The sequence below is a fragment of the Acanthaster planci genome, linkage group LG05 (genome assembly GCF_054643075.1).
Source record: "Acanthaster planci isolate LZ-2023a linkage group LG05, COTS_SCS, whole genome shotgun sequence".
Taxonomy (NCBI): Eukaryota; Metazoa; Echinodermata; class Asteroidea; order Valvatida; family Acanthasteridae; genus Acanthaster; species Acanthaster planci.
In genome coordinates, this window is record NC_141781.1 from 18188063 (window position 1) to 18213330 (window position 25268).

At 41.2% G+C, this 25268-nt stretch overlaps 3 protein-coding genes across 12 annotated transcripts in view; all 3 read right to left on the reverse strand.

Annotated features, from left to right (window-relative positions):
- LOC110988707 (uncharacterized) overlaps window positions 1-21827 on the reverse strand; it is a 57404-nt gene extending 35577 nt beyond the window's left edge. For 5 of the 10 annotated variants that reach the window (XM_087137487.1, XM_087137490.1, XM_087137489.1 and 2 more), the window contains exons 1-7: window positions 21688-21827; window positions 20558-21290; window positions 19394-19970; window positions 18849-19052; window positions 11162-11301; window positions 8747-8981; window positions 5918-6080 (exon numbers count right to left, since the gene is read on the reverse strand). In XM_087137487.1, coding sequence (XP_086993613.1) covers window positions 5983-6080; window positions 8747-8981; window positions 11162-11301; window positions 18849-18861 — 486 coding nt within the window. In that variant the 5' untranslated portion in view covers window positions 18862-19052; window positions 19394-19970; window positions 20558-21290; window positions 21688-21827 and the 3' untranslated portion in view covers window positions 5918-5982. Of the gene's footprint in view, window positions 1-683; window positions 3204-5917; window positions 6081-8739; window positions 8982-11161; window positions 12144-18848; window positions 19053-19393; window positions 19971-20557; window positions 21291-21687 lie in introns of those variants that run through there. The other 5 variants (XM_087137495.1, XM_087137492.1, XM_087137491.1 and 2 more) reach the window with 5 other exon arrangements.
- Window positions 2661-3146, reverse strand: LOC147799153 (complement C1q-like protein 3). The gene has a single exon (XM_087136813.1). The coding sequence runs from the start codon at window positions 3144-3146 to the stop codon at window positions 2661-2663; it is 486 nt and encodes a 161-aa protein (XP_086992939.1).
- Window positions 21828-21932: 105 nt separating the features above from the next.
- On the reverse strand, window positions 21933-25139 carry LOC147799154 (uncharacterized). The gene has a single exon (XM_087136814.1). It carries the CDS (start codon window positions 25137-25139, stop codon window positions 21933-21935), a length of 3207 nt encoding a protein of 1068 aa, XP_086992940.1.
- Window positions 25140-25268: the final 129 nt, after the last annotated feature.

Here is a 25268-nt window from a genome sequence, read left to right on the forward strand (position 1 = left end):
GTTCCCTTCCATAGAGCAACGTCCGTCAGCCATGGACGGCCATTTTCGCAATGTCTTAATTAAAAAAAAAATACGGCCAAATGCGATGACCCTCCATCTATTCCTACCTCTGCCCATGCTGAATAACCTAGTTTAGTCACCTTGGCTGATACAAGTTTCGCCAAAGCCAGCCTCGAGCCAATGAGTCCCATTGAACTGTACTAATCTCTCTGCCACGTGGCCTTATCGGATTGTTTACAGAAACGGTGCTTGGGCAAGCCAGGGCTTGTCTTATATCAATGTTCGGTCTCTCTGATGTGCCTCTGAGCTATGTCTAGACAGCTGTCTGGGTAGTTTCATTGTTTTTTTGGGGGGGGTCAAATTGTTGTTTACTTGGTCCCCCCACTAGAAAAAGGGTACCGTGACGGTACTCTGACCTTTTTTGCGGTTATATTGAGAGAAATGGGATATTTGTATAATGCAAGTGTTTTAGCTACTTTCAGAAATGACAAAACCTTTAGCTGTTGAACTGTCACAATCTGTTGAAACTGCTTAGATTTCCTATCAGGCTGGGCTACTGAATGATCATTACTCAAGCAGTGAGACATGTGTGGATTGTGGACTACCCTCAACGAAATGTTCAGTGAGTTGAATTAGGGTAACGTACAGTCTCAGCATTGACTTCTGTACAAATTCTATTGATTAAAAAAGCTATATTTCCACTTCACGTAGGTTAAAACTGGATTTGATTCAATTGAAACAAAGTGAATTGAATTTAACTGCAATTGAATTGAAGGTATAAACTGAACAATGTCTTGAATGACATTGAAACTGCAAAGCCGATAGTTGTCTGGAATATACCAAAAGTGGGTTTCAGTAATTTTTACTGCATGGATCTGTTAAGGTCTCTGGAAAATAAACACTCTGCATTGAATGCATAATGCACGCAGGTGTTCAGGTTCTGTTGCCCTTTTCAAGTCTGACCTGATATGATTTCCTATGGCCGATGCTCCACGTAATCCCGTGATAGATTGGATTCTGGAGTCTAGAATTCGAGTTTGACAATGTTTATAAATGCAAGTGGTTGGTGCACGCCAAGACTACGCCTTGACAGGTTTTGGGAAAATGGCAAAATATGGAGAATATGGTAACAAAACGTTTAGTTTGTTAATTACACGTGTTTATTCTTCAGATCAGCTTCAAAGAACAAACGATTTCTGAGACTCCTTCAGTGTTTCGTGAGTGACAACATAACTGCCCACAAAACAAATGCACCATTATCCAGACAACTGGGAATTATTCTTTGACATTTTTAATTCTATTCAATTTTAGATTTATGGCTTATATCAAGTATTTTACAATTAATGTAGATATCAAGACGAACACTCTTGATTTCAATGGCCCTGTGAATCATCAAACTGGTAAATTCTTATCATTTCAAAAGTATCTTTTACCATCCGTAAAATCACAAAAACGGGACTCCTGAATAATCCTTGAAAAAATCTTACTTCAAAGACATTATTGGCCAATGTGTAAATATATCTGCCTTTTTGGCGAGAGTTTTTGTTTAACTGATCTTTACATATTGAACACGTTAACGTCCACCTATTCTTTTGTGTAGAGTGTACAGCTCTTGAATCATTCTGCATAAATGTTTTATGTTAGGATTAGAAAAAAATACGACGTCAAAAATCACTAAACGCATGGTTAACTTTAATTAAGAAAAGGAAAATAAGTGTGACATAAATGATGAAAAAGAGAATGTGGAAAAGATAACAATTCCTTTTTGGGTTGAATTTCCTGATGAAGTGAGAAATCATCAACACCAAGTAAAGTTTACAACTCGAACTTAATACAGACCCTAGGTTTCCCCTTTTATTATATTTTATAACTTTATCTCATTTGTCTTCATCTTCTTTGATAATTCCGGGAGTTTTTGTTAATATGTCTGATAATATCTAAAATTTCGATATACCCTTGTCAGAACATTCCATTCTCGTAGCCGGAAAAGCATCAATCTTAACTGGTTTTCTGGAACACTCAAAAGCCGTAAACAAGCAATTTTGAAGCAAGTATATTTCTCCTACGCATCATGTCCACTGCAAGTTGATGTCATTAACGCTTAACAAGGTCAATACAATAACATATGTTTCCATACAGTCATTAATGACTATCCATAAATCATAATGTCATTCCAGAGAAAAAACTCCATGACTTTGCTTTTTGCAAAATAAATATTAGGATTTCTTACATAGTTGGGCCTTAATTGTTTTTCTTTGATGATCCATTGCTGTGCGAGCTCATGGCAATAAGTCTAGAGAATTTAATTCGAAAATGTTGGTTCCACTATTTTGAACCCCCCCCATGGTTTGGAATGAATGGGGTACGCTCGATTAGCTTCCACTGGATGACTCGGGTTTACCTCGAACCCCAACATCTCACTTGTTTGACTTGGTACACCTGGCCATCCTGGCCAAGGTTAGGATTTCCCCATTGAATAAGCCCAATAGTGTCCTCCCAGACTGACATTACTGCAAAAGCGCCCTCAGTCATTTCAAATGATTAAAAGTGCCCTTTATAACACTTGGCTAGCCCGAAGAGGCATTAAACACTTGCCATAAATAGATCAATTAATCGCATTAGGTTGCACACAAAGAATGTTGGTCACTTGGACCAATCAATTAACTGGCGTAAAGCAAGAAGCCGCTGAAGGAGTTGAAGTGATAGAAGTCACCACCGGCCACAGTACCATATAAGGTCAAATACACTTCGTCTCCTCGCTGGAGAACAAGCACTGCACTCCCAGACACCTGCTCATAGTGACTTGGATAACCACTGCTACCAGAGACAATCCATTCGTTGTTTTTCTTTAGATGAACGTAAAGCGCGGGAACGGGACCGGGACCATTTTTGTACACCGAGAACGAGAACGCGTAGGTCCCTGGCACAGTACAGGTAAACGTACCATTCTTGAGATCAAAGTTAGTACCTGGCAGAAGTGTCAAAGTCTGCTGGAAGGCCAAAGGGGTTGTGTGATTGTAGCAGGGATCCGTGTCGTTTGTCCTCACAGCAGTAAAAGCTATCGACTGCTGGTTGGGTCTATCAAGAGTTTCCTCGCTCTCATATTCTAGCCCTTCGTCCAGTTCATTGTTCACAGGTCGCAGCATGACAAAGTTTCCAAGAAGACAGCCGAACAAAAGGACGTTTACCAGAAAGAAATGCATCTATTCGAAACATTTCAAAAATTGAAGAAAGTTAGGGTTTTGGAACTGTTGCAACAAACGACACCCTTAACTGAACAGCGTTTTGTGTAAAGGTTTTCATCTCCCTACAGAGGTACAGTCAGATGCAATACGATTGGTCCTCTTCCTATACCTCTAGCGTAAATTCCGAGGGAAGGAAAATACATGTTCATCCACTTGTGGACAAAGACGATTTGCCGTTTTGATTAAACCTCTTTATTTACGGAATTTGGGGGTTTGATGTGGAGTTTGAGGGTGAAATATTCTATCAGCTACAATTTAGTTAACTCTGCACAATAGCAGAATGCATGCAGCAAGGGGTAATGAACAGGGAAAGGACGGTAAATAGAGAAAAAAAAAGTGGGAACGTGTTTGTAGGCCAAACATATGTTCTTTTCTGTACGGGGTCGTTCATCATCAGGCCTTTTGAAAAAAAAAAGTGTACAGATAAGGACAAAAATAATACCGGTACTCGACTTACCAAAATTAATTACTTGCCGTCACTACAGCAAATACTTTGCGTCGAAGCAAATTGATTAGTTTCTGTCGTCAAAAATGAACTGTCGCCAAACGACACTTTTTCAAGATAACTTGATGAGAAAAAAGATGTTCAGATATGAACATCTCGCAAATAGTAGCAGCTGAATCTGACGTGTTCACATTATTGCTGATTATCCACAGTATGCCTCAGCGTTTTTGCATTTTCTTTCAGTTTTAGTAAAAATGAAAGAAACCAATACAGGCAGACCAAGAGAGAGATAACGTACTACACGATGTTCCATTGTTTGGTGCTCCTTAATAAGCTTGAGGTAATCCATTGCCTTAGGTCAGTTGCCTTTCTCAGTTTGTCCTGATTGTCAACCACACTTTTAGACGGAAGTTGTAAAACGTACCGGTTGAAGTTTATGAGCCTCAAAATGGACCGAGAGGGCGCAACGCAGGCACCCTCGGTCTGAACTGAACTTCGCTGATTGACTGTGAAAAGCACGCGTTGGGATGCATCGCTTACAACAAAATAAACACTCCCGCCATATATTGATCTTTTTAATCGACGAGGGGATATTTAGTTTCTGAGCGGATTGGTTTGGCTTAGTTTCAGTCCCAATTTTTGTCAGGTGCATTTTTTTAATTTTCAGCGTTTATTGTGTCAGCCCTGAGCCTCGTCTGGGTCTTCCAAATGTTGCACCATCTGCATATGGCCGTAATTGATTCCCCGCAATTTTGCAGTAAAAGTAGCTGCATGATTCAGAATATATGAAATTAGTTTGTCGGTCTATTTAAATCACAATTTTTTCTTCAGATATTGATCAAATTATTTTGGAAAACACAATGGTTGATCGTCCGCACCTTGCATTTTGTGAGACAGATTCTGTCTTCTTTCTCCCCTGTCAATACACCCTTTGAACTGTAATCAATAAAACTTATCAAGAGATAAACATTGTTTCAATCACAACAGCCGGTCTGCTTAATGCCACATCATCATATTTAAAAAATGCAGAAATTATTTTTAGTTTTAGAACAGAGTTTTGATGCATTTCGTTCAATTCATTAAAATTCAACATAACAGTAAAAACAAATATCGCAAAAGGATAAAATATTCGATTTCCATAATACTATAAACAAAAAATTATGGTCCAAGTTTGACAGAACTATGCTTGTTTCTGAACAATCGCATATCTGTATGCATAACATTCGGTCTCATATCGCTGGTCAGGGATTGAAAGGAGGGATGTTGTAGGATATTGGTTGAATTTACTTTTTAACAAATGAATGAGCAGCTTAAAATTTAGAATTTATACTTCGGAAGATCCCATGGGTACATGCTGGTTATCAGTCGTCTGTCAGTCAGCCCAGTGTCAGTTGGTCAGTCGGTCGGCGAATGACCGACAGATAATACAGATGTATATGTATATCATCAGCCCCATTACTTTAAAATGGCAAATAAGTAAAGTTTTTCTCTCCGTTTCAGTATTAGCGAATGCATTTTGTGGTTGTGAATTTCTGAAACTACCAGAAAATCCGATTTTTCTATTAGTGTGTGTGGCGCTGGCGATGATCAAATAGCTAATAGGCCTAATTATAATTATTCTCCCTGTCTCTATCTGAATTTACGCTTCCGATTGGGGCAAAGATATTTTTTCGGAGAAATGAAAACCAGCACAAAAAAATACAAGAAAAATATACCTTTATGTACACAACTGCGTGTGTGTGAGTTTGTTTCTGCATTCAGTTGGGGACCTTGAACAATAGAGGACAATAAGGTCCCCGATTGACAGAGGGTCCCCGATTGACAACTGTGTACAAAACATATGGGTGGTCTTCTAAAAAAGTTAAAGTACAAACAAAAGAGGAACAATAGGGGGTCCCCAGTTGCAGGTAAATACACACTTCACAGAGTGTGGGTGTGGCTGAAATAAAAACAGCGACAGTTATGTACAATTTGGTTACGCAATGGTTCAGCTGTGTAAATTGACGAAACTTATTTTGCGGTTCATTCCAAAAACAAACACCCACCTCTAAGCTCACAAATGACAACATATTCCCCAAGATTACCGTTCAGATTATGCTTTTTAGGGCTAGATAATTTGTTGAAGTATTCTTATCTCCGATTCCATTTGCAAAAAAAGGAAAAAAGGCAACATTTGCTAAAACTGTAACAACATTCTGAATGAAGTAAACTGTTTTAGACGTCTTACCTTGTAACTTTTAAGGAAACAAAACGCTCTTGTTGCAAGAAGCCAGACACGGGTTGTAATCGCTGTCAGGAGTGCAGTCGGCGGCCGGCTTCTTGTAGTTTAAATTCTGCTAGTGATTTGAGAGGCAGTGACCATGGACCTTGTCCTGATTTTTTATTGGCCCCTGCATGGTCAAAACAAACGCTAATTTTACAAAACACATCAGCGTCGAGAAATTTATCATCTTTTAATACGACAATGTGTATTTCTGACCCCTAATTGAAAAAAATGAATCTTGTTTCTATTCTAGTTGTTGTTTAGCATCAAATATGCGCAAGACTATTGCACGTTGCCCAACCACAGACGACGCATGGAGTCACTATCTCTAAAGGATGACTGCCTAGCCAGAAAATAAGCGCGATTCACAATGCAGAGCGCCACCAAATGGTTGCCAGTAACAGAAACGTTCAGTCTTTAAGTTCCCAGTCAACTGAGACATAGGTTGCATTAGAGCGACTGTCAGTTGACAACTTGCTTGATTGATCGGGATAAACTGTGCCTTACCAAAACAAAAACCAAAAATAAAAAATATAAAAAAGCCCCAACATCCTATATCTCTATAATGAATTAGTGGAGAGAAATGAGTTTCGTTTTGAGAAACCACTGATGAAGAAGTGGATCGAAAAATGGAGTTTCAATTCCACTAATAAACAGGGTCCTCTTGAATTGTTTTGAAGTTGGCTTGGGTTCAAGACTATAACTTTTTTCTGAGAGTCCGATTAATTAATTTATTCGAGTGTTCACCCCAAACCAACTTCCAAACAATTCAAGAGGACGCTGTTCATCTCCGGGATTGTGTTTCAAATGTGTTTTAATTGAACCTCCATTTTACCATCCACTTCATTTGTGGTTTCTCAACATCCCCAAGCTTCGCAGCAGGAGCAACTTTGTACCTTTATCGCATATTTCAAATGTTTTATCCAATCAATGTTTTGTATTTCGGTATATGAACCTGATTTACATGAGGCTCAGAGGGATCGGCCTTTTTTAAACAATCTTGTCAGTCTCTTCGTTACTTGCAGTTTATGTGCGTATTTCGTGACTTTGTGGCCTGGCTTTAAGCTTTGGACATGAGATATTTATGTGTGTTATATAAACAATATGGCCATGGATTCCCGTTGGGCGTTTCCAGCTCTCAGCGTTCTGATGAGCTCTACCAGAATTTCATACAGCCTCAAGGATATGCAAAGTTTCTCATCATCGCCCGCCTCATTTATGCTCGATTTCTGGGCTACATTGATACCAGCAATAAGCATTAACAGGTTTGAACCGCGTTAGTTGTTCCATGCATTGTTCAATTTTAACATTCTTTCTGTAGCGAAACACAGTAGATGCAGACTTGCAAGGCAACTAAGAGACGTTAAGCTTGTGAAATAGTCTTCTTATTGTTCCTTCTTCAGCTTGACTTCAAACAATAAAGTTTCCCAGACCCTTTCAATATTTTATGAGTGATAAAATTACTGCCTAAATGTTTTTTTTTTTTTTTTGTAATAATGCACCTTAATCCACATCGGTGGGATTGTTTCCATTAAAATCTTTTATTCATATGGCAGTCTTGGACATTACGGCTAATACTCAGCATGTTATACGGTAGATGTAGATGTTAAGACGAACACTGGCGATTTCAATGGCCCTGTTCAAAAATATTCTCATTTCAAAGGTAGGTGACACCATTAGAAAAATCACAAAACAAAACTGCTGCCAGAAGTCTTACATAAAAGAAAGTAAATAACACCATCGGTTTGTCTTTAAAATATATTCGCCCAGAATGTTGGAGTTTTCGATAAAACAGAAATTTGAGTTTGTATTTTAACGATCGTTGGCTGACCATCGTTTGTTAATAGTACGTTTTCATTGACATACCGTACCATAAACGAGAGCCAAATCTGCGTGGTGCGCGCAGCTATTGAAGCAGTCTAAATAAACAGAAAATATTACAAGCAGATAAAACTACGCCGTCGAAATCCACCATTATCAGTATAGGGATACAAATCAGACATCAGTTGTGAAGGAGAATTTGAGTTATCTGTCCAAATTTGAATTTCAAATTGAATTTCCAGATACAAGGGATCGGGAAGTCAATTCCACAGACAGTAAAGTATACAAAATTCCAGTGGAGGCTTCACTATTAGATGTAATACGAATATTTATAATTTTGATATAGCAAGTCACAACATTTCATCTCTGTAACCATAAAAGAATCAAAATTATTTGTTTGGAGAAAAAACAAAAGCATGCCTTTTGTATTTTCTCCAACCAGATTTTCAGTGTCACTGAAAAAAAGGCAGTTACGTTATTATTCAGCTACGCAGCTACTACAATTTTGTGTCATTGAAGCTTCAAGGATCCATGCAACGCCATTTCTTTGTATACAATAATTTAAAAGCACATACATTTGTCCAATTCAGGAGCTAACACGTAACATTCTGGCAAGAAAAACTCAATTAATTTCTGCACAGATTGTTTGAGTTGATGATCTATGGTAATTTACGGTCATGGAATTAAGCACAGAGAAATTTCAAAGCAAACATGCTGCTTTCACAATTTTGCAAAAAAAGAAACAAACATATAAACAGTAAACCAAAAAAATTGGGTGCGTTTAATTAACTTCCACTCGCTGACAAGAGTTTAACCTCGTCCCCACCTTCTCCATCTCCAAATCAGGTTCCCCCTGGAAAGCTAATCGAACAGACCCAATAGCTGACTATCAACACAGCGAAAGCGTCCGTTAAAGCACTCTATTTAAAACACTTAACCCCAAAGGGTCGGCAAATAGTTTTCACCTGGTACCTGGCAGAAGTGTCAGGGTCTGCTCGAAGGCCAAAGGTGTTGTGTGGTTGTAGCAGGGTTTCGAGTCGGTTGTCCGTACAGCAGTAAATGCTATCAACTGCTGATTGGGACTATTTAGAGTTTTATCAGGCTCATATCCCTGCCTTTCCTCCAGTTCGTTATTTGCAGGTCGCAGCATGACATAGTTCCCAAGAACAATGCCAAACGAAAGGACGGTTACCAGAAAGAAATGCATCTATTGAAAACATTGCAAAAATTAAAGAAGGTTAGGGTTGTGAAACTATGGCACCCACTGTGATGCAGCCAGGTTGATCCTTTTACTTTTTTTCTTTTCTTGCATAAATCCAAGAATGAGATTAGACTGATCCCCGTCCACTCACTGACCGAGAGGATTTACTAGTTGATCAAGCCCTGCCCCTCTTTTTGCGGTGGTTGGATGAAGATTTGGAAGGAGTGTATGCAGGACAAAAATGCCAATAGGAAGGTCATATTTATCGAAAAATTACATTAGGGGCCATACTGTCCACGTACAAGTCTATTATCTTCGTCTTTATGTACATCAAATATGTAACGTCACATATAACGCTGGGTCTTTGGGACTGTGTGTATCGACCATGTATATATCCTGCCCTCTGAAGAGAGCTCGTTGGTACGACAGTTTCCAGTTTTACATTCAATTCATTAGGTTGAATAAACAAAGCAGCGTACAAATAAAAAGAGAGATGAGCTGAGATGAGATAACTCATCACTTTAGTTACAACACAGTTTCACAGCAAACCTCATGCATTGTTTCCGCTAAATCTCGCCAAATGACGCCTTTTCTAGATTTCTAGATTTGAAAGTTCTGAAATGTACTTGTAGAAGTCTGTTTGCCAAACTCCTTCTGTTTGGTTCGGTTTGGCTCAGTTCTAATCTCTGCCTGGTCCATTTGCTCAATTTCCAGTGGTTACTCTGGTAGATTCAAAGTTCGTCTGGGTCTTCCAAAAGTTGCACGAAACGCGTAATGGCCCATTAATGGCCTCCTTATTTTGTCTGTTTGAATCAACACAATATGTTTTATAGATATGTTCATCAAATTATTTTGGAAAACAAAATTGCTGAATGTCTGCACCTTGCACTTTGTGAGACGGATTCTTCCATGATCTTTCTATCTTCTATCAATACACCCTTTGAACTATATTCAGTAAAACAAATCAGAAAATAATCGCTCTTTCAATAATGACCAGTGTCCTCACATCACGTCGTCATGTTTTGTCAACAAAACTATTGCAGATTATTGTCACTTTGAGAATAGAGTTTTAATTCAAATTGTTTCTCAATCCAAAAAAAACTGGAGCGATGAAGTCTACAGACAACCCGATTTTGTCACCCGTATGTATAATTATCATTTGGTCTCATAATACTGGCCACAGATTGAAAGGAAGAATGAAGATGTTGCAGGGTTTACATGCATGTTAAGTTCAAATATAAGTTTATATAAATTCTATCAACACCTAGAAATATGCAAATTGTACTACGAGAGATCTCACAGACAGGGGTGCATGTTGCCGGTTTCGATCGGTTGGTCAAATTGTCAGTCAGTCTGTTGGTCATTCTACCTGTTGGGCATACTGGGGCTAGTGGTGCAGTTTTCTGTCCCTTATACTTCTATCAAAATCTCCATAAGCGGAAGGGGCAGGATTGCTGGACACTACATGGCACCGAGCAGCTTTGTGTAATACAGATGTACACCTTATCCATGCTTACACCTTAAACCTTTATTCCATAGCATATTAAAGTTTCTCTCCGCTTTTCCTACACTACTGAGAACATTTTGATAGTTTGAAATTTCGAAAAATACTACAATTTTCGACTTTTAAAACTCCTTTCATGAAAAACATGTACGTGTGTGTGGGGGGGTGTTGATCCAAAAGCTCATTATCCCAGTCGAAAAGTGGGGGACATCATACTTTTCACTCCTGTCGGAATTTACGCCCTTGGTAAGGGCAACTATGAAAATCAAAATCGACACCAACACGTATATACTTATATAAATCTATTTGGGTTGAGTGTTGATATAGCTGAAATATAGTAGTTACATTTATGTGCAATTCAGTATGCAGAGACTCAGAATCGACAATCTAGAATTGGCGAATTTATTTCGAGGCTCGTTAAACAAAAATATGTTCTAAGGTCATAAAATTGGCGTAGGCTAATTTATTTCCTGGCTCATTCAGCAACAATATTCCCTAACCTTACAAATGAAATAATTTTCATCGACCTATTACTGCTCCTTAGATAGTGCTTTTGGCAGTAGTGTAATATATTGCAGAAGTACTCTGAACTCGATATACCATTTGCAAACAAACACGACTTTAACATTGTGCAAAGTGTAACAACTTGTCTGGATGAAGTAAACTGTTTTAGACGCCTTACCTTGTAATCAGATCGCTCTTGTTGCAAACAGGCAGACGTAAATTGTGATCGCCGGCGGCTGCTGTTAGCTTTCATCCTAATCCTGCTGGCGATTTGATAGGCAGTGACAATGGACCTTGCCCTTATTTGTGATTGGCCCCCTGCGTTGCCAAGCAAACGTCAAAATTGACCATACACATCAGCAGTCGAGATACCTATTCTTTGTGATAAGACAAACAATGTACATTCCTGACACCTGCATGGAGAACTGGGTCTCAGTGGTGGCAAATTCCTATTCGGTGGGAGTAGCTGTGTTGCATCAAAAATGTGCAGGACTTCACTATCTCTCCAGGATGACTGCTTGCCAGGGAGCAACTGTTTCGTTGCACAAAACACTTTGGAAACCTGACTTGAATAGAGGCTATAATTTTTGCTCTGAAGGGTTTTTAGGGAAGTAAAATCCAATATCTCAACTGGGGAAGCTTTCACGAGGGATGAACACTAGTCTCTTCTCAAAAATATTTTTTCCACAGGAAAGTATGGCTATCCCCAAACAGTTGTGCAATAAAAAACATAAGCTGCCAGGAAAAAATTGCACCATCAAAAGGTTGCCAGCCACAGAGGCATGCACTTGAATAAAGTCTACTGTCTTTTGAAACATGGCCGACTGCAGCAATGTGCATTGAATGTTCTGTGCCCTACAAGAAGACAGAGACAAAGTACACAGAAGCAGGCAACCTGTTGCAGAACATCACATTCACTCAATATTGGACATATTTCTTAGTATTGCAGATACCTCTGGAAAACGAGGAAAAAATATCAAAAAGAAAAAAAGAGGTCTCTTTATTTATGTTCACAGCTTTTATCAAAGGAAGCACCGACTTACTGGTCGAAATTCAAAACTATATGTACAAACAATCTACCTTACCTAGAAAAACGCAACTGGCACTCAGCGCAAGTTAAGACCATCCTGTCGTGGAAATCACGAATAAAAGAATCGGTACTGTAGAGAGAAACAAAATCCTCAGAAGAATTGAATACAGTGTGGAATTGAATGAAATTAATGCTCGCAAAGACTGAGGCCATTTCTCGAAATTAGATAAAAACAAAACCAACACCTGTTGGCGTCTGGACAAGTTTAGGATTTCTTTTCCATCCTTCTCCCTCTCCCCTGCAGTTGCCAACGACAGAGGGTGGTCATCTGAGAAAAGTAAAGCCTCCCGGTTACCCTCAAAATCGTCAGGTATATTCATTCTGTACAAAGCGCTGCAATGATATCACAAATCACAAACGCAAAGTAGCCTGAGCTTACCGGACGTGATTTATCTATCTATCAATCACATTTGGTCATCCAACAAATCGGTGGCCACGAGTAAATTGTTCGTGGCTGACAAGTTTGTAGGTGTCAGTCGCAAAAGAATATGTTTAATTCATACATCGCTGACATCTCGGTAACTTCCACCATTAAGATCTCCAGTGATCCCAAGTTTCAGTGTAAGTATATATCTCGCAGTGTCTAATCACCAGCTCAGCTAAGTTCACCAGTCATTGCTTAGGAAATGGCTGGCCAGTTTAAAAGCCCATGCGGCCGTTTTGCCCCTCAGAACGATGACCATTCATCCTCAGCTTGACGTAGCATCTCGAGAGAGCAAACGTCAAGCGGAATACCAGGTGAGTGTAAATTAATACAGTTGTACCAGGAACAGTTAAGAATTAGTTCTTTTTGAGATGTATGTACAATTTGGAAATAATGTATGCATGACATTGGGCTCCTTCAGTGTGCCCATTACAAATGCTTAAAGCTAATTGTAGGTAAAGCTGATTAACAGTACTTGGGATATGCGCGATTAAGATTCTGTTGCATATTGCAAGCACAAAGGTTCTGCGTGGCAGCCATATTTCTTGCTGTTGTTATGAAGGGATAGCACAAAATTCCTGTGTATTCCTGGGAAACATGCTGGATTTATTTTCCAAATAACATATCCCGTACCAGTAATGTCAAATATAAAACATTCTGAACCTAGTGGGCTTTGATAATGATCTGCGATTGTGAAGTCGTCTGAACTGCTGCAAATCTTTGGGGTTTTTTTCGAGTAATATTCTTCGACCTTCCCTAACACTTTTCTGCAGTGCATTTTTTAAATCGTGAGAGAGGAGCTGATGTTGTTTGGATGAATACTGTGAAAGCATTGGTCTTGTTCTTTAATATGTAAGTTTTCCCATAGGAATTCAGAAATTTGTTTCCAGGCGAATGTTTCCAAGCGGTTCTGTTCATGCAATAGAAATTCCTTGGTACGGAATCATTGCACTCGTAGCACAGGTACTGTGCCGTTCAATCGGATGTCACCCAATCATCATTTTTGCACACCTTGACTGATTACTGAGACCTCTTCTAGTCAACTTCTTCTTACTTTTCTTTTCGAGTTTGTTGGGAGCTTTTACACTTTCAAAAGAATTAGTACATACTAATAAAAACATAAACAAAACAAAACCGAAAAGAAACAAGCAGAGGCAATTGTGCTTTCATCACTGCGCTACATTGGGTCCAAGAAAATTCGTTGATGAGTCTTTTTCTGCATACATTTTCATTGAGGGAATTTAAGCCTTTATTTCAAAGTATCTTCGTGCATGTCAGTTATGTACATCATAGTTGTTTGAACAAACACAATTTTCTCAATTTGTGAAGTCAGGTTAAGTACGATCACTAAAGCTATTCTACTTAAAGCTGTTCTTTGATCTCATAATCTAATATGAAGTGATCAACTTTTGGTAGACAAACTCCATGAATCTGACTTGCAGTTTTCACTCTTTTCTCAATTTTAACACTGCATCGTTAGTGGCAGAATACACTGTGCAGCAAAATATCCTCACAACGTCAGAAGTATCGGACTAACACATTTGAACGTTTGCGGCGTTCAAAACAACCACAATTTGAGCGCAATATAGTTGATTGCAAAGTGTTATGAATTTGTATATTAGAAAGTTTATTACTGAACATCTTATCCACCAAACAACAGAAATGTTAATCCGTAACACTTATATGGATTGAAGAAAAGGTACACCATATCAACATCTAATTTCATTTATCAATTCTATCCTTGGCTATTCAGAATATTGTTAATTTTAACGCCGCATGTAGCTATTGCTTCATTTTTCGTTTGATTTTGTGTTTAGTTTCTTCGTGAAAGAGGCATACACTAACTGCAACGTACCGATCTTCACTTTTAGTGCATTTTTTCCGAAAATATATTCTGATCAAAAACATTTTACTGTGCATGGTCACGTTTTCGGAAGTGAATCAGTTGTATTTCATTTTTGTCACGAATTTCGAGAAATTGGAATTAAGAACCACACGTCTTTGCTTTGAGACTTTTACAGCGTATCACTGTACGTGGTTTCTATTGTGGGTTTCCAATCACTTTTGATATTAAAACCGACGTAGCTTCATTTCGCATTTGACTATTCGATGGCCTTCCCATCCAACCCATATCATACCGCTATCATCTGGACCTTGTTGATATTCCCCATTAAGGCCATTCGATGCATCAGAGTTGCATGTTCCGTGCCACCAGCCCCCGTTCAGCTCAGCTGCACAATTAACATTGGTATCCTCATCATTGTCCATATCGTAGGTAGAGAAGTTTCGCATGTTGAAATGAGAAGGGACTGGATCTGACGTTAGGAAGAAAACAAACAAAATGTTCACCATTCCATCCCTACTGATTTAGCTATTAGGATGACATTGAGAAAACGGAGAAAACTGGGACAGGGGAGACAGGCATGTTGGTGTTATGCGTGTATAAATGAACTGCGCAATCTTACTGGGGACCAATGGCGCCACCAAGAAATGTCAAGGTGCTGACCTTGGACAGGGTTTTCCAAAATAAGTGTTACTGGTTTTGGCCTTAACATTTAAGAAATTTATTACATCCCAAAGTTTCCAATCTGCAAGAACAGAAATAAAAAAAAGAGTTTGACGTGTCGGAGAAAATCTAAGTCTACGTTTGTCTTGGCAGTTAAGAGGTAATATCTTGAAAAAAAATTCATGTATCGGAAAAAGAGGGCGTTTTTAAATGAAATTCCCAGTCCTTTGGTAGGAACTCATTGGTTGCGTGCAAGATCCCGGTTGGTCAACTTCGTACCAGTCTATCTTTCTTTCGCCGGTAGTTGATCTTTTCATATTAGATTATGAAATCAAAGAGCAACTATAAGTAGTAGCTTTAGTGATCTTACTAAACCTGACTTCACAAATTGAGAAAATTGTGTTTGTTCAAATGAATAGGATGTAAATAACTGACATGCACGAAGACAATTTGAAATAAAGGCTTAAGAGGTAATATCTTGAAAAAAATTCATGTATCAGAAAAAAAGAGGGCGTTTTAAAATGAAATTCTCAGTCCTTTGGTACGAACTCATTGGCGGTGTGCAAGATCCCGGTTGGTCAACTTCGTACCAGTCTATCTTTCTTTCGCCGGTAAGGGTGCACTTAAACTCGGGGCAGGGCAGATTCAGAAGGTCAACAAATGGTGTACATCCCCATAGACATGAACTTGTATATACATAAAGTGTCAAATCAAACATGTTTTTAGGGAGTTTTTATAAAAGAGTATAGACTGCAAATTAGGTAAGTAATAGTGTTTTTGTCTTGTGAATAATCATTATCATTGTACAATCAAGCAATACTGCTCAAGAGTGAATGCAGGATCGTCAACAAGGGTTGGGATGAACCCCTAGAAGGTGCAGTGGATAAAGGATCAATGGATAAAGTAGCAAGGCAGCCATGAATGTCTATCAAAATTTTAGAAGGGCAGATGCGTTTCCACACCTTTGTAGCCAATCGAAAGAGAACAATCCATGAGGCATTATCACGCGAGCAGTGGCGGTACGTAAGCACAGATCTCTTGTTTCAAGCCGACGATTCTTCCAGGGGGCTCGATGCAGACTGCCTGTTGTCGTCGGATAAATGGAGGAATGGACCTAGATTCCTTTGGCAAAGCGAAAGTCAGTGGCCTATGAAACCGGGAGTGACAAATCTGCTCGACTAGGATCGAAGAGTGAAACGGGAGACAACCTCTAGAGCTGTTGATGCCCAAGATAATGCCAATCCGATTCACGAGCTTATGAGTAGGTATTCCTGCGGGCTCAGTCTTCGTAAGGCAGTGGCATGGCTCCTCCGTTTCAAGAATAGGTTGACAAATGGCAAGCCTGTTTGCCACCCATCCCGGCTGACAGTTCGGGAGCTCAAGGCAGCTTAGCTGGCTATCCTGAAGCATGTCCAACATAAGAGCTTCCCTCAAGAAATTAAGGATGTGCAGAAGGGCTGTACAGCTGTGAAAAGATAGAGTGCCATGTGCACTCTGAGACCTTATCTGGACGACGCTGGCATTCTTAGGGTAGGCGGTAGGCTGCAACATCCTATTGAAGAAGACCGCAAGTTCCCCTCCATTCTGCCCCAAAATCATCATGTGTCCCTCCTGGTGGTTCGTCATGTACACAAGTTATTAGTCATGGTGGGAGGGATCATGTTCTCTTTGTTGTCAGTAGAAAATACTGGATTCCGAAACCGTGTCTTATGTATGCTTTGCAAGAAGATGCATGCTCAGCCAGAGGTTCAGTGCATGGTCAATCTGCCAGAAGCTAGGATAAGCCCTGGCTTACTACCCTTGTCGCATGTAGTGGTGGATTGTTTTAGCCCTTTCTTTATCAAGCTAGGCCGCTTAAGGGAAAAGACGTACGGATATTTGTTTGTCTGCTTGGCCACCAGAAACATCCACTTTGAAGTTCTGCATTCCTTGGAGATAGACGCTTTCTTAAATGGTCTCATGAGATTTGCTTCCAAAAGAGGGGCACCGGAGCATATGTACTAGGACCACGGCACGCGGCACGCCACATGGGCGGATCGCGGGAACACAAGATAAGAACTGGCAGAAAGGTTTATCTGCACTTCTCCAGAACCAGATCCTTGACGATGAGAAACTAGTCGCCCTATTTTTCAAGGTAGAGTCGATTGTGAACGACAGGCTGATCATACCAGTATCAGATGATCCCGACGATCTTAAGGCCTTATCCCCAAGCCACCTCCTTAAGCTAAGATCAGGCCTCCCTCTGCCACTATGAGGCTTACCTGAGCAGTTTCGAAAATGACGGACGCATGTTCAACTACAAGCTGAAAGATTTAGGAAACGCTGGGTTTCTGCACAATGAAGTGAACTCAAGTCCGAGCATTTATAAGCCTTAGGCTCTATGCTTTGCTCAACATTCAGTTGAACTGCACCTCTGCTTGTTGTATGGGGTATTTGATGAATCAAATTCACTAATTAACTTGAAGCTTCAGTGCAAAATGCAGATATTGCAGCTCTACCCAAGCTACTGAAAGCTACTAGATGAATGAAATAGCAAAGCCAATTTTGATGCAATACACTCCATCAACTACATGTAGGAATAAGATAAGATGAAAAAGAGGAGAGTGTAATTGATTGAATAATTACGAGAGTGTTCAAATGTTTTATGAAGTTGGCATTAAATGTTCTCAAAATCATGACTTGTTTGTTACTTAGATTCAACCTTTTGCCTCATGGTGTGGAAATGGAAAATCAGACACCAAAATCAGTAGCTAGCCACCTCATAAAGAAGCATGGCATGCATAATATATTTGGGTTGTTTAACTGTTATGAAGGAATTTCCTTTTGTGTTCTGCTTTTAAATCAAAGGTAAAACATGAAAGCAGGCCGATACTTGCTGTCTGCTATCCTTGGCCGTGGAAATCCATTTTACTTGCCTGTAGCCCTGCTTCCAGGGGACCAATGGATAATAACTTGCATTTCATTAGTAGTATCCCCCAAATAAATATTTAAATGCTTGAAAAGCAAGTCTATTAACAATGTTATTAGCATTGTGGGGATTAACTTAGCGAATATTTTGCTTTCTGTGAAATATGGCAAAATCTAGTTATCAGTGACAATTACACCACTGTGCAACAGTGTGAAAGTGAGGTTCTTTTTCATGACTGATATTAATGAATGGAAACGACCAATGCCTGACAATTTGTTAAGTAGCCAAAAGAGACAGTGTAGACTATTTCAAGTTATTTCAATAGTTGTGACTATGTTTAAGATTTTTCCAGTAAAACTTTTGCATATAATTCAGACATAAAGACTACTGGGGGGTAGTCATCAGGCTGTCCACATCTCTCCATACCAAGTATGTCTACCTGATCGGCACCAGTACAAGGCCACAAAATACCCCCCACCGTCACCTCACTTTCCCACTTGCCATCAATCACCTCTCACATTCTTGATGCCTCATGGACAATCTTCCCAAGGAAATAGGTAGTGTTTACACAGTGTTTCTAGAAGTTCCTTTCCATGCAATGATTACTTTAGTAATTGTAAATAGTTTGCTGCAGACAGGCCACTTCTCAAAGTTTGCGGTCGACACGCTGCTGTGATATTTGATTGACTTAGGCGTTGCCTGCACCACACAAAAACATCATTTTGACTTCCTAACACCCGTTTGTAATAACCAGTTTCGAATTCTCAACCAAGATAAACATTCGAAAAAATTAAAGTTTTCCTTCTACAGTGTAGTTAGCAAATGAGACTTTGTCGCCTTTATCCCATAATGCACTCGAAAATGCCTCAATATGACAACCTCTTGGTGGTGCACTGTATTGTGAATCACCCGTATTCAGTGATTCAAACATACATACCTGAGATATGCATAAGCTCGTTTTGTTTGTTCCCAACCAGGGGTTGCTGGCCACCTCTCCAACTATCCCTGCAGACCTATGAACTAGCTCCACCTAATCAGCTCCACTTCCAGTCCATCAGATATCTCTGCAACCATCCCGTCATTATTCCATAGGCCATCTCAGTTCAAGGGACCTCCTCAAAGAACATTCTCGTCAGTTATCCTGCTGACAAATGAAACACTTTTAATAGAAGTTCATTTCTTCTAAAACGTTTTTAACTGCACAGAGCTACATTAATTAATACATGTAGTATATGATGATGACGGCGGTGTCTAGGCCTGTAGCTTCCGGTCAATATACATTTATACACTGATGTCGGCTTGATCAAATAATCAGAAGTTTATCTTAGTCAGTAATTTAGGGAATGCAATATTCTTTTTGGTTCCCATATGGCGAAAAACCAAGTCCACCCCTCTGTCACCAGCAAAATGGTTGAGGGCATCCCCTAGGAATCTGCCCATATTTGCTGGACAACAGATCAGCCACCAGCAAGAGTCACTGACCCTGGCGGATGTACTGGAAGGGCCCAACTGTATACATCTTGCCCCGTCTTCCTAGCGCCGCATCGCGCTGGATGTGCTGGACGGTCTACGACACATGCACGACAGGAGTCTCCTTCATAACGACCTTAAAACTGATAACATTTTGGTCCGTGATGTTGGGGGCACTACTGCCCACAGTTCATCCAGGGCTACAACCTGCCGTATACCTCTGCAGCTCAGCGTGGCAACGCTAGCTATGGAGGTGTTCTTGCTCCCGATGAATGGTTACGAGGATAGACCTGAGGGCGTTGCAACTGTCCAGCTAGAAACATTCCATGGAAACAAAGTGGCCGTCAAGTGCGTCAGGTCAACAACAGACCAACTTCCCATCCTGATGAGGCGAGGGCAATGGGCCTTCTTCATGGGCATCCGTCATTCCCTTTCTTTTTTGGCCTAGTAGTGGCTGGCCACCATCAAGGACTTGTCAGCCAGTCGCTGACCCTGGAGGATGCCCTGGAAAGGCATAGCCGTCTACATTTTGTCTGTCTTCCTGGCGCTTTTCCACATGTAAGCAGCAGCAGCTCAGACCTAAATATGTCTGCATAGTTAAATGAAATATCGCCATTTTATAATTAAAGCCGGACTATGTGCAGTTAATGGAATAGTGGATCTTATAAAAATGAATTGTGATCAAAGCTATAAACACTACTGTACAGGCATATTTCATCAGAAATGTAAGGGCTGTTTTATAATTAATTGGAAACTTTGGACTATATGTCAATGGATGTACCATGCATTGAAAAACATATTCAGGAGTACAGTTTGTATGATTAGCATTTTTGAAAATATTCTTGAAAACGGATGTCAAAATAAAAGCCAAAATTAATATCGAAAGTGATTTTTATCTGATACGCTTTTAATTTATACTTTCTTTGATTTTTAATTAAGCTTTTACATTCAATTAGTATCATTTTACCCTCAACAACGAGTAAACGCGAGAAGCAAATAAGTTAAGGCCGGTTCATACTTTACGCGAAGGCGAAAACGAACGCGAATTTGTGACGTTATTCGCATTGCAAATTTGTAGACTGTGAACGCTTTACAACTCGAGCGAAATTTGGTATACTCGTGACGTCAAATTCGCTTCGCTGCCGCAATCACATGTAGTATGAGCCGATCTTTTACCTGGTTTAGCAAACAGGACAGATCCATTGTCACGATAATCACGACACCTGCTGGGGATATGTGCAGCTCACTAGTTTATAACTAGTTTATAGACTTTCACCTTTTCCCTAATACCATCAGCTCCCATCGCTATACCGGGTCCGTAATCACACAATCCACTCTGCAAAGGCAAAAGTAAAAACAACTTATTCTCCTATAGAGTGAGTCCTTTGGAAAACCTTTCCAGAAAGTGAAAATCCGAACAATACGGTTGATGATTCTTCAGTCATGACAGATCCGAGTTACCTTGGTAACATTTGTTGTAAGATTAACGCATTGAAGGATCCCAGAACCGTTTACAAATTCGAATCTCGCTTTAAGCATAATGCTCATTTGACTGGGAAAACACCCATATCTTGAGCCAATTATCCAGTTATTTGGTTTCCTTCTAAGAAAAAAGGACAACACACAGTGTGTAAGCGTTGAATTGGACAAATCGAACCATCAGACTCAATTGTTGTCGGCAGCGAAGTGGCTACATGCATCCCTTCATTGTTTCAAAACTGTGACGTTGTGGTTAATATAGGCTTTAAACACCTGTACTTCCCTCCTTAAGATGTTTCTAATCTCAATTTGGCAGCCAGCCAAACTCCTATCACTGACGAAATGGGAGTCAGGAAATAGCTCCACATGTAGCTCCGGTGTTTTAATATTTGGTCACACTGGATGATGCTGTCATTGACATGGAGTAAAACTGCGTAGTAAACAAGAAAACACAAGCTACGGATATGTGTACTGCACTATTACTACACAAACACTACACATGTATGAGTCTCTAGTCTCAAAATATAGTGAGATTCATGCTAACAACTAGTCGAACGAGTACATGTGCATGTAAATACTGAGCTCACGGAGCCCTATAAATATGTCTATTTAACAGGCCTATAAGTGCAGAAAATATCCACACACATCCCCATGAACACGTGGATCGCTTGGTGTGTTATATGTTGTTGCATCCTTATACAATATGTCAACATGTGGGTATATACATGTGTAAACAAGGTACACTTGACATGAAAACCGAATGTTATAAAGGCCTCTAAACTACTTGAAACATCTCTTTATAAGGAATAAAACTGGAATCAACTTACAGGCAATGCTTCACTAGGCGCTATATACAGTCAGCAAGGAGCGAGAGGAAAATTTGTGCCCTGAAAATGTGGGAAACGATGCACAAATTCACTCTGACAAATCCACTGTCTATGGATGAGTGTAAAGCATGGTTCTCAGATTACCGGTCCAAGGAGGGCGCTATTAAGAAATACAGTGGAAGCAATGTAAACATAACACTCCCCGCTTGGCATCGTTAAGATGTCACTGAATGACCTTACAGTTTCTAGTCCTCTTTAGGCAGCAGCAGTACGACCTCTGAAATGGGTCGCTTGAACGTCTTGATAGTACCTCCTGCAGCAGCCACCTTAACTTCGACGATGTGGACTCTACAGTCGTCGCTCATGGTTGCAGTGGTGATGAGTCCTATTGGCCACTCATTCCACGCCAGTTGCTCGTCCTTCAAGAGAATGATATCCCCTGCTTTGAGGTTGCCACGACTCTCTTTCCACTTTCTTCGGCTTTGGAGTATGGGGAGGTACTCACGTCGCCAACGAGACCAGAATGTGCTCGCAAGACTCTGCACTTGTCTCCACTGGCTCTTGAAGAGGTCTTTAGTGTCAAAGTGTCCGGGAGGAGCTTGGGCGCCACCTTTCTGGTTGAGCAGGATTGCTGGTGTCAAGATGTATGGTGACTGAGGATCGGTAGACACTGGAACAAGAGGTCTGGCATTGATGATGGCTGTTACTTCGGCCATGACAGTACATAGAACTGCGTGCGTCAGGTTCAGAGGTTTTCTCTGCAGCAGTTTGGAGGCGAGAATTCTTCGTGCTACTCCGATCATCCGTTCCCATACACCTCCCATGTGTGAAGAGTGGGGCGGATTGAAAACCCAAGTACAACCTTGTTCGGCGAGGTAGCGCTGGACTCCAATACCCTGGTGCCGTTCTTTATCAAGTTTCAGCTCTTTGGAAGCTCCGATGAAGTTTGTTCTGCAGTCCGATCTCAGCTGTTTAGCTGGTCTGCGGATGGCAAAGAACCTCCTGAGTGCATTGATGCAGCTTGAAGCGTCCATGGACCCGATGACTTCAATGTGCACCGCTCTAGTACTCATGCAGGTAAACAAGATTGCCCAGCGCTTGTTGTTGGCCTGGCCTCCTCTGGTGCGACGCGTGACGACCATCCATGGTCCGAATACGTCTAAACCTACGTACGAGAAAGGCGGCAAGGTGCTAAGTCGCTCGGCCGGTAAATCTGCCATCTGCTGTTCCTCAGTTTTGCCACGGAGCTTCTTACAGGTTACACATTTGTGTAGGACAGAGCTGATGAGTCTCTTACCACCGATGATCCAAAGGCCTGATGCTCTGATGGCTCCTTCGGTGAAGTGGCGGCCTTGGTGTTCCACTTGCTCATGGTAGTGGCGCACCAGTAGTTTGGCTACATGATTGTAGCCAGGCAGGATGGTGGGGTTTTTCTCACCTCTGTCCAGCTGGGCATGTCTGAGACGTCCTCCAACTTTAATGATCCCGTCTTGCAGAATTGGGTTAAGCTTTGAGAGTGAACTCCTGCCTGGGACGTCTCCTTTCTTCTTCAAGGCAGTGATCTCGTTAAGGTAAACCTCTCTTTGGACTGACATGATGATGCTATTAGCTTGAGAAAGCTCATCTGGGATGCGAGGTCCACTGCACTGATGCCAGCCGGCACATTTATTGGACTCACTTCCTAATTCCTTCTTAAATGAGCGGGCGACATGAATGAGGAATGCAACGCCCCTTAAGAGTGAGTTCCAGGTGGAAAAGTGCTCGAATCGCTGCGGGGTAAGCTGTCTCACCTCTGCCTGGGTGATGAAACTCCTTACTTCTGGTCGGATGTCCGCGTCAGATTTGGGGTCGACCAGCTCGAAATGAATCTGCTTTTCGTGGATCTGAGTGGATTTACGCAGGACAGCCGGTCCCGTGAACCACGATGTGCTGGTGAGCTGAGATGCTGGAAGTGCCCCCAAAGCATGATCAGCAGAGTTGTGTTCTGTAGGAACATAATGCCACTGATCAGGTTGCGTTGACTGGCGGGTGTGCTGAACTCTGCTGTGTACATACACATAGAAATGTTTGGTTTCATTGTATATGTACCCGAGGACAACCTTACTGTCACAATAGAAGTTCACTGCATCTGGTGTGAGATCAATTTCATCCAGGATGAGTCCTGCTATCTCAACAACCAAAATTGGAGCACACAGCTCAAGTCGTGGTATGGTGGGTTGAGATCGTGGGGCATATTTTGCTTTACCAAGGATGAAGCCCACTTCGATGAGTCCATCGTTGTCGAGGGTCCTGAGATAGGCAACTGCTGCAATGGCTTTGGTGGATGCATCTGAAAACACACACAACTCGGTGCGTCTCATCTTGGACTTTGAAGTGTAGGTTTGAGGGATGTGAAGGTTCTTCAGCTCTTGCAGTGAGTCCCTCCATGCTTCCCATTCCTTCAGCTTCTCTTCAGGAAGTTGCGTGTCCCAGCTACAAGCTTCAGTAGTCAGTTCTCGCAAAAGAGCTCTGCCTTGTATGGTGATTGGAGCTACTAAGCCGAGAGGATCATAGAGGCTGTTCACGGTTGAAAGGACCCCACGCCGTGTGAAGGGCTTATCGGCGGCTGAAACCTTGAATGTGAAAGTATCTGTTGTTGTTTCCCAACACAGTCCGAGACTCCTTTGAAAGCATTCGGCATCACCTCCGAGGCCAAAGTCCTTCATGCTTGTGGCATGATCGTCGGTGGGGAATGCCTCCATCACGGCACCGCTGTTTGAGGCGATCTTGTGTAAACGTAGATTAGATTCTGCCAGCGATGCTTGAGTCCTCTGTAGCAAGTCAACAGCTTCTGTAGCTGTGGGAAGGGACTTGAGTCCATCGTCGACATAGAAATGTCTCGTGACGAACTCTCTCGTGTCTTCACCATAGTCGTGTTCACCTTCTCTGGCTGCTCGATGGAGGCCGTAGAAGGCACCGATGGCCACTTTCATTCTGTACTCGACGATGTCCTTGGATGTGTCGTTGTCTCTATACCACAGGAACCTCAAGTAGTTTCTGTGGTCCTCTCGCACAATGAAGCAGTGGAACATCTGCTGGATGTCTGCAGTCATTGCTACTGGTTCTTTCCTGAAACGCAGTAGAACTCCCAGGAGGCTATTGTTTAGGTCTGGGCCGGTGAGCAGGACGTTATTCAGGGAGATACCATCGTGTTGAGCGCTCGAGTCAAACACAACCCTTATTTGGCCTGGTTTTTGTTGATGGTAGACGCCGAATGTCGGCAGATACCAACACTCTTCTCCAGCCTTGAGTGGGGGTGCTAGCTCGGCATGGTCATTGTCGAATATCTTCTTCATGAAGGCAATAAACTGCTCCTTCATCTCAGGCTTCTTATCGAAGCTCCGACGCAGGGAAGCGAGGCGAGTGAGTGCATGCTCAAGGTTGTTGGGTAGGCGACGTCTCTGTGTCCCCATGGGAGAGGTGCCACCCAGCTGTTAGCATCGTCCATGTATACCTCTTTGTCCATGGTCTCAAGGAAAATTGTGTCTTCGATGGAGAGGGCAGGCTTGTTGCCATCACAGCTGGTTTGGAACACGTCTTGC